This window comes from Mastomys coucha, chromosome X, assembly GCF_008632895.1.
Source record: "Mastomys coucha isolate ucsf_1 chromosome X, UCSF_Mcou_1, whole genome shotgun sequence".
NCBI classification, from domain to species: Eukaryota; Metazoa; Chordata; class Mammalia; order Rodentia; family Muridae; genus Mastomys; species Mastomys coucha.
Window position 1 is genome coordinate 133505714 of NC_045030.1, and position 17219 is coordinate 133522932.

At 41.8% G+C, this 17219-nt stretch overlaps 1 protein-coding gene across 1 annotated transcript in view; it reads left to right on the forward strand.

The window, feature by feature from the left end:
• The window catches only part of Frmpd3 (FERM and PDZ domain containing 3), a 99320-nt gene that overhangs the window by 33132 nt on the left and 48969 nt on the right, over positions 1–17219 (forward strand). The window contains exons 5-6 of the mRNA XM_031377634.1: positions 8324–8428; positions 12843–12950. Coding sequence (XP_031233494.1) covers positions 8324–8428; positions 12843–12950 — 213 coding nt within the window. The remainder of the gene's footprint in view (positions 1–8323; positions 8429–12842; positions 12951–17219) is intronic.

Genomic DNA, 17219 nt, shown 5'->3' on the forward strand with positions numbered 1-17219 from the left:
TCTGGCATTCAATTGCACAGAGTAACTATAGTTAATAATAATGTATGTTGCAACACAGTACAATACATGATAGGTTTACCACAAAGAAATGACAAGCGTTTGAGGTGCTGGCTACTGTGGTCTGATTATTATACAATATATACACGCATCAAATATCACATGGCATTCCTAAATATGTATAACTACCAAGCATCAAATAAAACAAAATTTTATAAGACTGGGGGCCCTATCTTGCCATGAAATATTAATGTTTGGCCCTATATACTTGACTTCGACCAAAATATGAGTGATCACAGCCCTAAAATCTGTGCTAATAGAGCCACCAAATTAAAAAATGCTCAGAGAATCAGCAGCTGCTGAATTCAGCCCTGAGGGAAAGGCAGGCTCTCTCCTCAATTCCTTATTTCACCTAGCTTCTGCCTTCATATTTGCTTCAAGGGGCTTGCAGTGGCCCCAGAAGTACTTAGCAATTCTAGTCCCGTGTTTCAAGCCAAAATTCATCTTAGCCAGAAAGGGTGCTTGTTGCAAAATTACACTCCCAGATGCTAGGAGGAGAAATAGGGTCAGTGAAGAGCTCAGATGTCTCAGCTTTAAGGTACTCAATTAATCTATGTTTAATGGGTTAGGACATCTTCACCAGTATAGATTCTTGGGCCCCACTCTTTGAAGGATGCTGACTTCTAATTGGTGTGGGCATGGGCCTAGGCTTTTGTATTTTAATAACAGTTCTCCAGTGGTTCTTATTTAGGGGTAAATTTTTAGAAGCAGTGAGTTAGTACATGCTAATGTTACTAAAAGCATGAACATGTTTGTAAAGAACTGTACATGAAATATTTTAGTATTTGTCAAATAAACATAGTAACCCCAAAGCAGCTACAGGAAGCACATAAATGAAGATCATGATTTTGTAAATAAAAATTTATTTACAAAAACATGTAGTAGACAAGATTTGGCCCAGGCAGGCCTGTGATTAACTGGGCCCTAAAGCATTGGTTTTCATGTTTCAGTGTTTTAAGTCAAAGGGATCATCCTAGTGTTATAGACTTCAGGCCCCACAGCTAAGCTTTGAAGTTGTGAAACAGGGAGACATTTTTTTCCATATTGAAGATTCACAGATTTTTTTTTATTAATTGACTATAACAACATAACAATTTATATCACATTTGCATTGCCAGGCAGTGGTGGTGCATGCCTTTAATCCCAGCACTTGGGAGGCAGAGACAGGCGGATTTCTGAGTTCGAGGCCAGCCTGGTCTACAGAGTGAGTTCCAGGACAGCCAGGGCTACACAGAGAAACCCTGTCTCGAAAAAACAAAACAAAACAAAACAAAACAAAACAAGAAAAAAAACATTTGCATTGCACTAGTTATCATAAGTGAGTTAAAAAGTATTTCAAGAATGCAGAAAGTCGTACAAAAGTTATAATCAGTTACTATGAGATTTCATTTAAGGAAATTTAGCATCTGAGATTTTGGTGTTTGCAGACAAAGTTTTGCAGTCTATTTTAATAAACATTCAATCTCTCCTGTAGCCTGCCACTCAGCAGGGGTAATGGAAGAGAAAAGTTATTAGGAGATGGGGGAAGTGGACCTGTTCAGCAATCATTCTTTGGGGGTGAGCTTGATCTTCTTAGGCAGCAATTCAGACCCCTAGCAAACACCAACTATGAGTCAGCAGCTACAGACCAGTCCGCTAGGCAGGCAGACATCATGCATAAACCAGCAGCTATAGTTCAATCCTGAAGAAGCCACAAGGCTGGCCAATTGGTCCAAGGTCACTGAAACAGCAAGAAGTTGCAGGAACCTCAGGGGCTGTTGTTTGGTGAGTTCCTCTCGATGAAGTTACATCAAGCAGAGCGAATACACGCCTGTGGTTAGCAAAGAATATCGAGGTTGAACAAATCAAACCAGTGCTCCCACTCCCACTGTCTGTGGGGTCAGATTTGTACTCTCTCATCACGAATCCTTTCACATGTCTGCTTTAGCAAGACATCCTTTCACCTGTGTGCCTCAGCAAAACATCATTTTACAAAAATGACTTTCCAAAGAAACTGGAAGTTTCCACTTCAGGTATCTATGGTGTGAAAAAGGTTGGAATGGATTTCAATGTGTATCAAGGAAGTTTGTTTTGGTATACTATGATTTAACTCAGTCCTTATGATAATCATAAAATGTTACTGTTTCCATAGACTGCCAGTGTAAATTCAAATTCCCTTTCTATTTCTTTATTAATTACTTTATTTATTTACATTTCAAATATTGTCCCCCTTCCAGGTCCCCCCTCCACAAACACCCCATCCCATCCCCCCTCCCCTTTGCCTCTAAGAGGGTGATTCCCCCACTTACCTACCTACTCCAGGCTCACCCCTCCAGCATCCCCCTTCTCTGGAGCAACAAGCCTCCACAGGATTAAGGGCCTCCCCTCCCATTGATGCCCAAGAAGACAATCCTCTGCTACATATTGCAGCTGGAGCCATGGGTCCCTCCATGTGTACTCTTTGGTTGGTGGTTTAGTCCCTGGGAACTCTGGGTGGTCTGGTTGGTTGATATTGTTTCTCTTCCTATGGGGTTGCAAACCCCTTCAGCTCCTTCAGCCCTTCCCCTAACTCTTCCATTGGGGTCAGGGAGACAGACCTTTTAGAGCCACTTTGTGTCGGTCTGGAAAGCAGACCTCACCTGTATCTAAGCATCAGGCTAGACATGACTCTGTAACATCTAGCAGAGAGCAGCTGGCAATGAGTGAGTCACCATCAGTAGCAGAGACTGAAGACTGAGAATAGGACAGAGGCTTCGAGACTGAGAAGACAAAGGTCGATGAGGAATGAGGCATAAACAAGCTGAAAATAGCTCTGAAACAGACACAGTGAAATGATGGTAATCCCTGAAAGCCCTAGCCATTCTACTTCCTTTGTGGGTTTGCGGCTGCACATACCTGAATATTTTCCTTGTGGTAATATAAATGTTTTGAGGACTGGATGTAATTTAGATTCTCATAGGAACAGCAAAACTGTTGGCATCTCCATAGTGTATATATACATAAAACAATATGTTCCTTGTTCAAATCTGTTGCCTAGAACTAAGGTAGAACCAGAACCTGTGAATGAAAGGTCAGGAGTAGACTTCCAACTTCAGCCTACAGTAGGAAGAATGGTCAGTAAATCAGAATTCAGGACATTGAAGTTCTGCTTCCTTGGCTATACTAAGGCATCCCTATCCTTCTTTTCTGAGCCCCTGTTTCACATGTAAAACTGAATGGTGAACTGCATGGTCCACTCAAATCCCTAGGATGCCTTGCTCCACACTGTACCATGAAGAAAACTGACAGTATATGACTGTAGAGAAGGGAGGTGGATGGAAGACTATCAGGTTGAACAAAGAGTCCACCAGCTTTGTGTTTATGGCACATTAGTGAAAAAAATCGCTGGCTGAAAACTGAGTGAAGCAGAAGAGTTGCCCAGAGAAAGAGACAGCTCTATCTGGCCCATTCTTTTTGCCTGAATCTCCCACCCAGGATTTGTGCATCCAGCTGTGCAACATACAAAGGCAATGACCTCCTGAACAATCACCACAATCACTAACGTAATTGCTTTCCACAAAGATCTCCAGCCCTGGATTTTATATTGTCTGCTTCCAACAAATTGGCCCCTACCCCTGTGCCTCACCATGAAAAGTCTAAGATTCATTTAGCTTGATGGTTCTCAGTCTTGGCTGTAGTTCAAGACCATCATACGGTTTGAAAAAAATACTGGACATGAGACCCTGTTTCAAAATACACACACACACACTGATGCTCCGCCCTGACTTATGTAATTGGCCTGGGGCCTGGTCCTTGAAGGCTTTTAAAAGCTCTTGCAAGCATTTCTTCCGTGCACCCAGAACCAAGACCCACTGCTGGACTCAGGTAGAACAAGTGAATTTTCATAATCTGTACTCTGTGGAAAATGTGATTGAGGACAATTTGTTTCTGATGTGTCTTTATCTTAGGGCCCAGCCCTCCTGCAGCTGATCCAGTAAAAGAATCCTAGCCACAGTGTAAATGGCAAATAATGGCATAATGTACTGCTTTTCCAGCTAGTAGGAGCCTTTGGGATCTTAATACAAAGGAATCCCTGATTGAAGGACTCACAGGATTTATGGCAAGGCAAGGACCATAAAAGAGGTCATTTAAAATGGCCCCAAACCTAATATATCCCTCAGAGCTCATTTTCAGTAAAAAACAACCCTGCTTTTCCTATGGACTTCTCTTTTTCTCACTTCCCATATCTAATCCATAAATGTATGATCTTGATTCAGTCTTCAAAATATGTCCAGAATATACTCACTTTGATCATCTTCATTATCTTCATCCTAGCCCATGCCAGCACTATATTTTAAGTGTCTCATTGCAATCACAAATACTGCATTTAGACATGCCTAACTGGTCTGACCATCAACCTCCTACACTCTATTTTCCTCATAGCAGTCAGAGGCATACACACACACATCAAACCCTGTCTGTTTAAAACTCATCAGTGGAATGAATTCCAGAGTTCTCGCCATGACTTCCAAAGCACTACATGACTCAGCTCTCAGCTGCTTCTTAGAGCACACTGCCTCTGGTCCCCATTCCATCACTGTATTCTAGGTACAGGGATTTCCTATACACCTCAGTCCTATGCCTGCCCTGGGGTCTTTACCATTATTTTTGTCCAGAAGCTTCTCTCTCCAGATAGCCTCATAGCATCTCTGCTTTATTTCCTTTCAGGTCCATGATAGCTATTCCCTAAGTATAATATGTAAACTACTTCCCCCTCCCCTAAAATGTGTGTGTGTTTGTGTGTGTGTGTGTGTGTGTGTGTACATATGTGGTTGTACCCTATACATATGTCCCCAAAGGTATTAAAACCAGTGTCTTGAGGAGATACTCACACCCATGTTCCCTGTGGAATTGTTGACAATACTCAAGATATGGAATCCATTTAAGTGTCTATAGACAGACGAATACACAAAGGAAATATATGGTACCTAGGTACAACAGAATATTGCTGTGATTCTAAAATAAGGAAACTATCAGAAGGCCCGAGGTTCAGTCTCCAGCATTGCAAGGAGAATCAAAATCAAATTCTGTCATTTGTTACATGGTTGAACCTGCAGGACATTGTGCTCCATGAAATAAGCAAGGCACAGAAAGACAAAGAGCTCATGAGCTCATGGATAAATGAAATCCAAAAACAGCAGAGTTACAAAAGCAAGGTAGAATTGTGGTTACCAAAAGCTGAGGACAAGAAGAGTGGGTGGGGAGATGCTGTTCAGAAAACAAAGTGATGTGTTGGTTTTTTTAAGATTTATTTATTTTATATACATGAGTACACTGTACCTGTCTTCAGGCACTCCAGAAGAGGGTGTCAGATCTCATTACAGATGTTTGTGAGCCACCAGGTGTTTGCTGGGAATTGAACTCAGGATGTCTGAAAGAGCAGTCGGTGCTTAACCACTGAGACATCTCTCCAGCCCTGAAGTGTTGTTTAAGCAGGTGGAATACATTACTTTTTAGATCTGTCACAAAGATGTTTTACTAATTAATAATAATGCAATTGGAGTTTTCAAACCTGCTAAAATATAATTCTATTGGGCCCATCCTACTGGGTCATTCTCCTGTGTAGTCCTTTATCTTGCTGTTGTTTCCTCACAGCAGTCCTCCCTTATCTGCAAGGATATTCCAGGACCTCATGCACACACATACACACACACATACACACACACACACACACACACACACACACACATATACTTTTCATATGTGTGTGAAAATATTTATATTAAGGTTTGACTTATAAATTAGGCATAGTAAGAGAGCAACAACAATAATGTTATGAAATAAACCAATTAAAGAGCTAGATGTGTCTCACCCCATTAATCCTAGCACTGGGGAGGCAGAGGTAGACTGATCTCTTTGGTCAAAGCCAGCCTGCTCTATGGAGCTAGCTCCAGAACAGCTGGGGCTACAAAGGAAAACCATCTCACAAAACAGGGGATGAGAGAAAGAAAGAAAGAAAGAAAGAAAGAGAGAAAGAGAGAAAGAAAGAAAGAGAGAAAGAAAGAAAGAAAGAGAGAGAGAGAGAGAGAAAGAAAGAAAGAGAGAAAGAAAGAAGGAAGAGAAAGAAGAAAGGAGGGAAGGAAGGAAGAGAGGGAGAAAGAACAATTATAACAATGTACTAAAATAAAATTTATTTAAAATGTATTTATTTGTTTCAAGAATTGTTAATGTATTATTTTTGAATTAAAGTTAATAATCAGTGACTGAAATCACAGGTGAAAATGCAAGCTAGCCACGATGGCATATACCTATAATCCCAGAATTTGGATAGTGAAGTTAGAAGGACCAGGAGTCTAAGGACACCTTTGAGTTCAAGGCCTGAAGGCCGGGCGGTGGTGGTGCACGCCTTTAATCCCAGCACTTGGGAGGCAGAGGCAGGCGGATTTCTGAGTTCGAGGCCAGCCTGGTCTATAGCGTGAGTTCCAGGACAGCCAGGGCTATACAGAGAAACCCTGTCTCGAAAAACCAAAAAAAAAAAAAAGAGTAAAAATACAGAAGGGAGTACTACTGTAGTTATGTACTACATAAAATATATTTATTGGGCTGGAGAGATGGCTGAGTGGTTAAGAGCACTGATTGCTCTTCCAGAGGTCCTGAGTTCAACTCCTAGCAACCACATGGTGGCTCACAACCATCCGTAATGAGATCTGATGCCTCTTCTGGTGTGTCTGAAGACAGATATAGTGAGCTTGTATAAATAACATAAATAAATCTTTTTGAAAAGATATTTATTAGCCTGACACAGGGCTGCACATTTGTAATTCTAGCAAGTGGGAAGCTAAAGCAAGAATATCAGTATCACAAGTTCAAGACCAGCCTGGAATATATAGCAACACTCTGTCTCAAAACAAAATTATTTTAATTGTCTCCTTGTCCCTGATAGAATAGACATACCGAAAAGCCATGATATTTGGTCAGTTTTGTTCCTGTATCTCTTATTACCTAGAACATTGCCAGACATTAGATAAGCCACTGTTAAATTTATCCAATGCATAAGTAAGTCCTCCTAAAGACAAGAGAATTCAGCATGACTCTTGCATTTCCTAGTTGCAAGGCTGTCTGCAGCTCAGCAGAAGATTAGACTCAGAAGAACACTTCCCTTGTTCTCCATAGGGGGATTGGGCCCAGGGTGCCCCCATAGATTCCTAAATCCATGGATGCTCAAGTTCTTTATATATGTATATACCGGCAGAGTATTTACAAAAGAATCTACCCACATCATTCCAAATACTTCAAATCATCTCTAGATGGCTTACAATTCGGCAAATGCTACATACATCGTTGTTACACTGTGTTGTTTAGGAAATGGAGGCAAGAAAAATGTACATGTTCCTCAGAGACAGAAGGTTTGGTATTGTTGTTATTTCATGTATTTTTAATCTGTGCTTGGTTGAATGCACGGATGCAAAGCTGTGGGTAACAAGGGCTAACTGTAGTTTACAATGTTTGCTAATCATGCTTCCTGCTGAATTTTGGGAAAGGTTTCAAGAATAAGAGAGCCTGACTGATTCTTTGGACACTTCATGCAGAATTGAATACACAAAGTGATGCAGCATTTGGAAATAGAAAGCCAGGGGCACTGAGCTAAATCACTCATCTCTTTCTTTCTGTGTAGTTCAGAAAGTATGGATGAGTCATTTTGGAAGGCTGTGTTTCTTCTCTCTCAGGTCTCAAAAATATTTGTTAGAAGTCTCCTTTCTCGGAGCGTACCTGTGAGACAATACAATCATTTCTGGAGATCCTCTGGGAAATTTGTATTCACACACAACGAAGTCTATTATTCAAGTCAATCTCACATTACGAAAACTGAATATGTAAAAATTTAATGTATATGATTATTAAAGATTTTTTTTGCAAACTTCCTTAGGCTTAGAGAATTTATAATGGGATTCAGTTTATCCAAATTCAATTTATGCCCAGCTTTTACACAACACACCAATCATACAGAGAGACAATTAGCACATTGCCTTGTAGCACTTGCCTTGTGCTTAATAGGTAATCAATACTTGTCTATTAACTCATCAATCAGTAAGCCAAAATATCTAGGTACTAGTATTTTGTCTTTTGAGATAGTGTCTCATGAGATAGTGTCCAGGCTGGTCTCAAACTCGCGATCTGCTGGCTTACCCTCCTGAGTTCTTGGGATTACAGGTGTGAACCACCAGAGTCAGTTGTATTGAGAGAGACATCTTAAACTCTAATATTACAAAGGAATGGAGAACTCACCAGCCCTTTGTTCTTTTTCCAGTCCCCTAAATCTGCCTTCATCAGTGCTGCAACGAAGGCCAAGCTGAAGTCCAATCCTGTGAAGGTCCGATTCTCTGAGCAGGTGGCAATTGGAGAAACAGATGCAGTAAGTGCCGTCTTGGCTTCCCTCCTCTCTCTTTGGCCAGAATCAACTTGGCTATTGAGTCTTAATCGGGGGCTTCTGGCAGTGGATGCTTTTATGAAGGGGTTGCAGCACAAGGATCCTGGTGCTCTGCGTGAGTGGGTACTGAGGAGAGAGGAGTGTGTGACATCCAGAGTGGATTGGGAGGGAGAGAAAGAAAAAAAAAACAACATATTGATTCCCTCTGGATCTTCATGGTACTTAGAGAAATTTCCGTCCCTAGCACAATAGTGTACACTCAGGGCAAGTGTTCCATAAACATCTTTTGGCTGCTTGATAAAAGCAGGGAGGAAGTAATGGTTTTGTGAAGACTCAGAGAACAAGTGGCTGGTGAAATTGAACTCTCTTCACATTTAAGTGGCCCTGCAACTCCACATCTTGACTGAAGAAGACTGTGCTGATGGGTAGCTGCCTAGCAGCAATGATACAGGCTCTGCTTTAAGTCACTAGCTTTTCCCCAAGCACCAGAAGGGATCCAAAAGAAATACCTGCTCCTTGCCACTGGCAACCTTTCTATGGGGCGAGAGTTAGGCGGACAACTGGTATAGGCTGAGACTATAGCAAATCTCCTGCAGCTAAGTTTGGCCATCCCATGCCATGCAACTGCCAATCTAGGGATTCCTGGCTAGCCCACAGGTTTCTTGTTGTTCATCAGGGATGCATGCAGTAAGCTATCTACCCGAGATGTGCCGATGAGATGAGGTAGATGGAGAGTGCAAGTCACTGTGTACAGCCATCATGAAGTCTGGCCCAGAACTCCCCCCAAATCTGCAGAATTTGGTGATGTCCTAATGGGAGTCGAGATAAGTGGGCACTGGTGTGTTTTTGTAGGATGGGATGGGCTGTCAGGAAGCCTGATCATTTATGTACTAAGACACAGCTGCAGTTGTTGAGAGACATAGCAACAGTCCCAGACTGAACAGAGAAGTCAGCAGGATGTCAGGCATTTTTGTATTTCTGAGGTAGAGCCACCCGGAAGAAAGGAGAAAGAACACAGGTGTCTTCCATCTATTCCCTGCCTCTCTTCCCCAAACCCAGCTCATGCCTTCATGCATCCCTCTGTGAGGAAGACTGGGAAGCTCAAAGGACACCTAGAAGCCTGTCTAAATAATTAACACTCAGGATCCCATGTCAGTCCCAAGAGAAACAGTTAAGGAGACCGTTAAATGGTTAAAGGACTGATGCTCAGAGAGAAGAGGGAACAGGACTGAGCCCCTGTGGCTCCGAGTAAAACAGATCACAAGGTCCAAGTCACCAGTGAGACATTGGGGTCCTGAACTGTTGAAAACTCTGAGCATTGAGTTTGCAAATTATGGACAGATGTATCTGATCCTACTTCCAAATCTCAGTCAAGGCCAGGACAGGAAATGAAAAGCTCCTGCCCTACCCTCCTTTACCTCTTTTCTCTTCTCCTTCTCTTCCTTCTTCTTCCTCCCAGCCTTCAAGTTCCATACCTCACAGGCCACAGGTAGATTGAAGAGCCATCTCCAGTTCAACCAGAATAGGAACTGATTGCCCCAGGGCAGCTAGAACCCATCCAGAGTTCACTTGTCTCTAGGACAGGCCCCAAGCTTGGCTTGAGACTCTTTGTCTAGGAGAGAAAACACACCCATCTTCCAACCCTCTCAGTTACTGCCTGTGTGGACCTTAGCAGTCTGTTCAGACCTGCAGAGTCCAAGTCCAGGTGACTCCAGCCTGCCCCATCGTCTCCTTCCCCTTGTGTTCCAAGGCTTTATTAAGCAGCCAGAACAAAAATAAATCCTGTGGGCGTTCCTTGCCAACTCTATTTTTAAGCAAAATCAATTAAGTAATTATCTGAGTCCAACCGAGTGTGCTAAATAAAACTTGCCACCACTGAGCATCATCAGCCTGGAGAGCCTGGGCCTCTGGGCCTGGCAGGAGTGGGGCATCTTAGGATCACCAAGGCCTGGACATCATCATCACACCTTTCCAAATTGATATCCATGGCTTTCCTCCTTGGTTTGATCCCATCCAACTTGCCTCCTGGCTCCTCATCACTGTCAGCCACACCCAAGCTCAGGACTTGCATCTTTGATGCTTTACCCACAACAGCTGCTGGATCTGAACTTTTCTACTCAGGCTTCTCTGATAATCTATCTCACTCAAAACTAAGATCTCAGTTGGCCTTCCATGGAAGCCTTACACTCCTTATACCAGGTACTTTGTTTGAGGTTCATAATGTTCATACATGGCAGGGAATGGCAGCAAGAATTCAAGTTGAACTCTATCTATCTATCTATCTATCTATCTATCTATCTATCTATCTATCCATCCATCCATCCATCCATCCATCCATCCATCCATCTATCTGTCTGTCTGTCTGTCTGTCTGAAACAGAATCTCATTGTGTAGCCCTGGCTGTCCCAGAATTCCCTATGTAGACCAGACTGACCTCCAACTCACAGAGATCCAGCAGCCTGTACCTCTCCAATGTTGGGACTAAAGATTATGTGCATCCACCAGAGCCATCATAGGACCTCTACCTTTGCTATAGCCCTCTCAATGCTCAGCATTAGCTAAATATGCAATAGAGGCTCTGTGGCTGTCACTGGGTTAAAAGATCTGGCCACCTATACACTGCAGTTAACCATAGAACAGATGATGCTGGCCCAGGAAATGTGTGCATCCTCCTTGTGAATCTAATCATTCAAGTAAGCAAATAGTAAGTACCTACTATTCATTCATTTAGCAGTCACTTATTTAACACAAACGTTGTGCCAGCCATGCTATTAATTGCTGGCACCATAACGATAACTGTATATGGTCTTTGTGCTCTGAGTTTACTGTTTGATTCTAAATGACAGATGTTCTTTGAAATATTGCTGGAAGCTAGGCATGGTGATACATGTTTGTAGTCCTAGTACTCAGAGAGGGAAAAAATGAAACCAGCCTAGGTAGTACATACTTTTATTTTAGCACTTGGGAGTTGGAAAAAGAGAGCTGTGAGTTTGTGGCTAGCCTGGGCCACATGGGAAGACCCTGTCACATTCACACACACACACACAAAACTGTGTGTGTTGCTGGGCAGTGGTGGTGCTTGCCTTTAATCCCAGCACTCAGGAGGCAGAGGCAGGCAAATCTCTGTAAGTTTAAGGCCAGCCTGGTCTACAGAGTGAGTTCCAGGACAGCCAGGACTACACAGAGGAAACACTGTCTTGGAAAAAAAAAGTGTGTGTGTGTGTGTATGTGTGTGTGTGAGGGGGGGGCTAAGAAAGGAGTATATAGGTTGCTATAGAAAAACATGGGAAGGCTAGATTCACGGTTTTATAAAATACTTGTTTAAGCTTGATTCTGAAAGTTGAATAGGAGCTTTCCAGAGAGAGTAAGAAGACAGAAAAAAATGGCCATTATTTGATTTTTTGTTAATTGAGAAATTCACATTCACTATTTATAAATGAACCCCCGCCCCATTCCAGGAAAACTTCTGTTAAGGAATTATCAGTTGTTTAGAAATGGGCTTTGCCAGTGAGTGCTTTTGAACCAGGATCAATGCAGCCCACTTTTAAAGAGCTTTCAGAAATGTTTGAGAGTATTTTTGGTTATCACAATGATTTTTGTGTGTATACTATGAGCACTTAGTGTCTCAGTGTAAGAGACACTGAAAGTCCTGAAGTTAATAAGGCAGTCCCTGAATGATGAATTGTCAGAGATGCAGAGGCATGAAAGAAGTGAAGTTTCTAGCAATGGTAAGGCTTGAATCCAGAGAAGCAGATGGGATCCAGATCTAAAAAGGTCTAAAGAGCCAGGCATGGTGGTACACACCTTTAGTCTCAGCACTTGGGAAGCAGAGGCAGGTAGATCTCTGTGAGTTCTGCCTAGCGTGCTCCACTCAGTGAGTTCTAGACTGAAGCTACATAATAAGAACCTGACTCCAAAAAGCAAACAAAAAGAAAAGGACCCTAAGGAGCTAGCATAGTGGTTCAATGGTAGAGTATTTGCCTAGCATAGAGGCTTTGAACACCATCCCAAGCATCAGAGAGTGGCAGAAGAAAAGCAAAGGATGGGCTTGTAAAGGTCCTAGTAGGAAAAGAAGTCTAGTGATAGATTGGGGTGTATAAAGTGGTCTCCAAAGAAAACCTTCCATGTGTAATTCATACTGTGTATATTGGTCTCTACTGATTCAGAGCTTCAAACTGCAGTAGAATGTAAATATACTATGATAGAATAAAGAGGAGTGGATCTGGATATTGCTCAGCATCTTGGGGATTTTGTTCTTGTCTGCATATAGCATTACTATTGATCTGGTCCTTCCTCTGTCTCTTCTCAACTGTTTTGGACCCCTACCTCCATCACCTTCTTTTCTTTCCTTTCTACAACCTCCCCCCCCACTTCCTCTCCCTTTCCTGTGTATCCATAGAAAATGATGAAGAAGGAAGCTCTCCTCCTCATCCCCAACGTCCTGAAGGTTTTCCTAGAAAATGGGCAGATCAAGTCATTCACATTTGATGGCCGGACCACTGTTAAGGTACATAAGGAATCCCCTTACCTGGGGTACCTGTTTGTTTGTGTTCCTCTGAGATTGCTCACGATAGCTTCACTGCTGGAACAAGATTGCTTTTGATCTCTCTATGCTCTGGAGTGTACGGCTGCACAAACATAATCCTCAGATGAGGCTGGTAGTAGGAAATTGCATGCCCAGCTGTGTGCTAATTATTGTAAAAAATGTGTGTGTCCGCGCATGCTCAAGCACGTGCACATGAATGCACATCTGCTTGTCAACTACTTTGTGTTCATACACGGGGTCCTTCAGGACACTTAGGAGCTAAGCAATGGGAAGATCATTAAGCCATTTATAAAGCCAAAGTGATTTATATTGATACAATAACACCTACACAAGTTTACACAGAGAAATAAACAAATGTGATCTCTTGGGAGATTAGCTTACCCGTGTCTTGTTTTTTAAATAACAACCAAATCTTAAGCACTGAAGCAAGATTTGAGAAGTCCAGCCACAGCCCTTTGGCTATTCTTTTCACAGGAAGAGCAATTACTGAACTGTGATTCTTAACAGCTCAGCCAGGCGCCAAAAAAGTCCTAGTGATTCTCTTACTCTTGAAGAGTAGGGGTGGTGATATGATTTTCCCGAGGTTAACTCTACACTGGGACAGAAATATCTACCCTTGATTCTTCTGGACTCTTGCCAGAAGGAGAAAACCATCCCAAGAATGAATGTTCTTATGCAACCAAGGCTGGCCAGATTGCTGGGCAGTCTTAACACCTGCCCAGGAAACTTACCTTTCCCATAGTTTTCCTGTGGTTCCCATGCAAGGACCAAGATGACCCTATAAATAAAGAATCCCATCAGGCATGGTCACACAGGCCTGTAAATCTAGTACTCAGGAGGCTAAATCTGGAGAATTACGGGTTTGATGTCAGCCTGTGCTACAAGGGGAGATCCTTTTGGAAGGAAATAAAGGAAAGAGGAAGGAACACACTTAGCCAGAAAACTCTTGTTTGGAGGAATGAACGGGTGCTCAGAATGGTCTTAGTAGTGTTTTCTACCAGAGTTTATTGATCATTCCTATATTGGTTTGAGGAAGATCTAAGTGTGTTTTGGAGTCATCCCATGATATATCATACTACTGGCACTTAGTGTCTCAAGATCAGAGATGCTAAGTGTCCTTCATAGGACAGAACAGTTCATGAATTGTCCTGCCCAATGTTTGTTTGAAAGACTTAGGCCTAGGTAGATTACTCTAAGGAGCCTAAGTAAGACCCAAGTGTATGCCTTAGGAAGCTGTGGCATGGTCTCTTGGCTATGGACATCTTAAGTTATAAAAGGAAACATTGAACTATAACTAGGCTATCCAGTTTGCCAGAATCTCCCTTGGTGTTTCTTCAAGGTTTGTCAATACCCTAAGTGCACTGACCAACCTTTCTTAGTCACAGAGCACAGAGCACTCCTTACCTCACAATGCCACTGCCTTCGTGGCATCTAAGCAGTGCCAACTTTGGCACTCAGTCTTACTTTGCACTTCAGCAAAGGTGCATGGCTATTCGTTAGAACTTTGACAGTCTTCCAAGCCACATCTCCCAAAGAAGAACCTGGATGAGATGACAGTCTGGTATGGTGGCAGTTAAACATTTAATACCAGCTGACAATCACTGGCTATGCCAGGGTTTTAGTAACACTTGAGCCACTGTAACTATATGGATAGCACAAAGAAATCTTCTCAAGTACCCAGCACTTTGCAGCCCTCTGTTCAAATGACTGGGTATCTCACACAGAAGGGATGCTTTGGCAGCTCTGGCCATCAGAGAGCTCTGAAGTCCCAAGCCTGCTTCCCTCCAGCCTTTGGGGACTGAGACATGCTGACTGTATAAACGTACACACTGAAGTGTATATGCTGAAGCCACAGCAAATAGATGGCAAAAGCCTCAAAACTGACATTAGAGCAGCCCCCACGAATATGTTCTCAGGCGCCCTAGTATTAAAAGTAGGGCAGCAGAGCAGACGGAGCCCAAAAGTAGTCAGATCTATGACTGTACTCCAGACACGTGACATTGTTACTCTTTGTGGACACATTTTTTTCAAGTTGCTAAATTGATCATCTATAAAAGCTAGCTATGGCCCAAAATGAACATTTTGCCAGTAGCTCAAGTCATTTGATTTAGATTATGAATCTGGAAATAAGTATACTTTTTAATCACAGAAATGTAGCTTTGGCTTTTGCTCATTCCTAAGCATTGACAGACAAATCCAAATGGACATTCTGACTTGAGAGGTAAGCGGTCCTTCAGGTCTGTCTAGGCCGGTGCCCTAAGCAGACCTTGGGCGCAAGCTCTGCAGCCAGTCCCACAACACCCAGAGGAAGCTCCATTCCCAGGTACTCTAACAAGCCCAGGATCACAGGATCACAGAATCACAGGATCCCAGAGACAGCTTGACTCTGAGTTCTGACACAACCAGGATCACAGGAAGGACAGGCTCCAGTCAGATTTAGCAAGAGCACGTAGCACGAGAGATAACCAGATGGCCGGGGGCAAGCATAAGAAAATAAGCAACACAAACAAAGGTTATTTGGCAACATTAGAACCCAATTCTCCCACCATAACAAGTCCTGGACATACCATCACAGTGGTAAAGCAAGATTCAAATCTAAAAATCACTTCTCATGATGATGATACAGGACTTTAAGAAAGACATAAATAGCACCTGCAAAGAAATACAGGAGAACACAGGTAAACAACTAGAAGCCCTAAAAGAGGAAACACAAAAATCCCTTAAAGAACTACAGGAAAACACAATCAAACAGATAAAGGAAATGAACAAAACCATCCAGAATCTAAAAATGAAAATAGAAATAATAAAGAAATCAGAAAGAGAGACAACCCTGGAGATACAAAACCTAGGAAAGGAATTAGGAGTCACAGATGCAAACATCACCCACATAATACAAGAATCTCAGGGGCAGAAAACACCAGAGAAAACATTGACACAACAGTCAAAAATATTGCAAAAATTAAAAAGCTCCTAACTCAGAACATCCAGGAAATCCAGGATGCAATGAGAAGACCAAACTTAAGGATAATAGATATGGAAGAGAGTGAAGACTCCCAATGTAATGGGCCAGTAAATATTTTCAACAAAATTATAGAAGAAAACTTCCCTAACCTAAAGAAAGAGATGCCCATGAACATACAAGAAGCCTACAGAACTCCAAATAGACTGGACCAGAAAAGAAATTCCTCCAATCACATAATAATAAAAACACAAAATGCACTAAACAAAGAAAGAATATTAAAAGCAGTAAGGGGAAAAGGTCAAGTAACCTATAAAGGCAGACCTATCAGAATTATGGCAGATTTCTCACCAGAGACTATGAAGTCTAAAGGATCTTGGGCAGATGTCATACAGACCCTAAGAGAACACAAATGCCAGCCCAGGCTACTACTATACACAGCAAATTCTCAATTACCATAGATGGAGAAAACAAGATATTCTATGACAAAACAAAATTTACACAATATCTTTCCACAAATCCATCCCTACAAAGGATAATAGATGGAAAACATCAACATAAGGAGCAAAACTACACCCTAGAAGAAGCAAGAAAGCAATCTTTCAACAAACCCACACAAATCTAATTCCAGCTCTTACAACAAAAACAACAGGAAGTAACAATTACTTTTTCTTAATATCTTAATAAGAAAATTAATATTACCAACATATCCTAATCAATTGAAATCCAAAAATATGAAGAATTAGAAATTTGTTGACTGTCATCCAATGGTCTCTCTAATTTGGTAATTGGAGAAATAGGTCCAATATTCTACAATCCATATACACTTTCAGCTTGTTTATACTTGACAGTGTCTTGCTGTGTACAATATAATGGTCTTGAAATCATACTTCTCCTATCTCAGCCTCTCTATTAGTAGTATTGTTTATTTCATGTTTTTACACTATACTATGGTTTTCAGAACAGCTTACATATTTCAAAAGTATTTATACAGCCAAAAGAAACATAGACAATTAACTTGAGAGGTGGCTTGTAAGATAACAACAAAGAGTGAGACTGAATGATTTGCTTGATGTTTGTAACTATTGTATTAAGTTTGAAGAAGAGGACTTTATAAGTTACTCTTTCTCTGAGATGAATGCTTTTCCAAATTATCACAGCCAATGAACCAGATTCTTACCCCCACTTAATGTCTGTGCCACACTCCAAGCAGAACCATTGTTCATTGAAAGAGTTGGTGAATGACTTTATGGATAGACCATCTTAATACA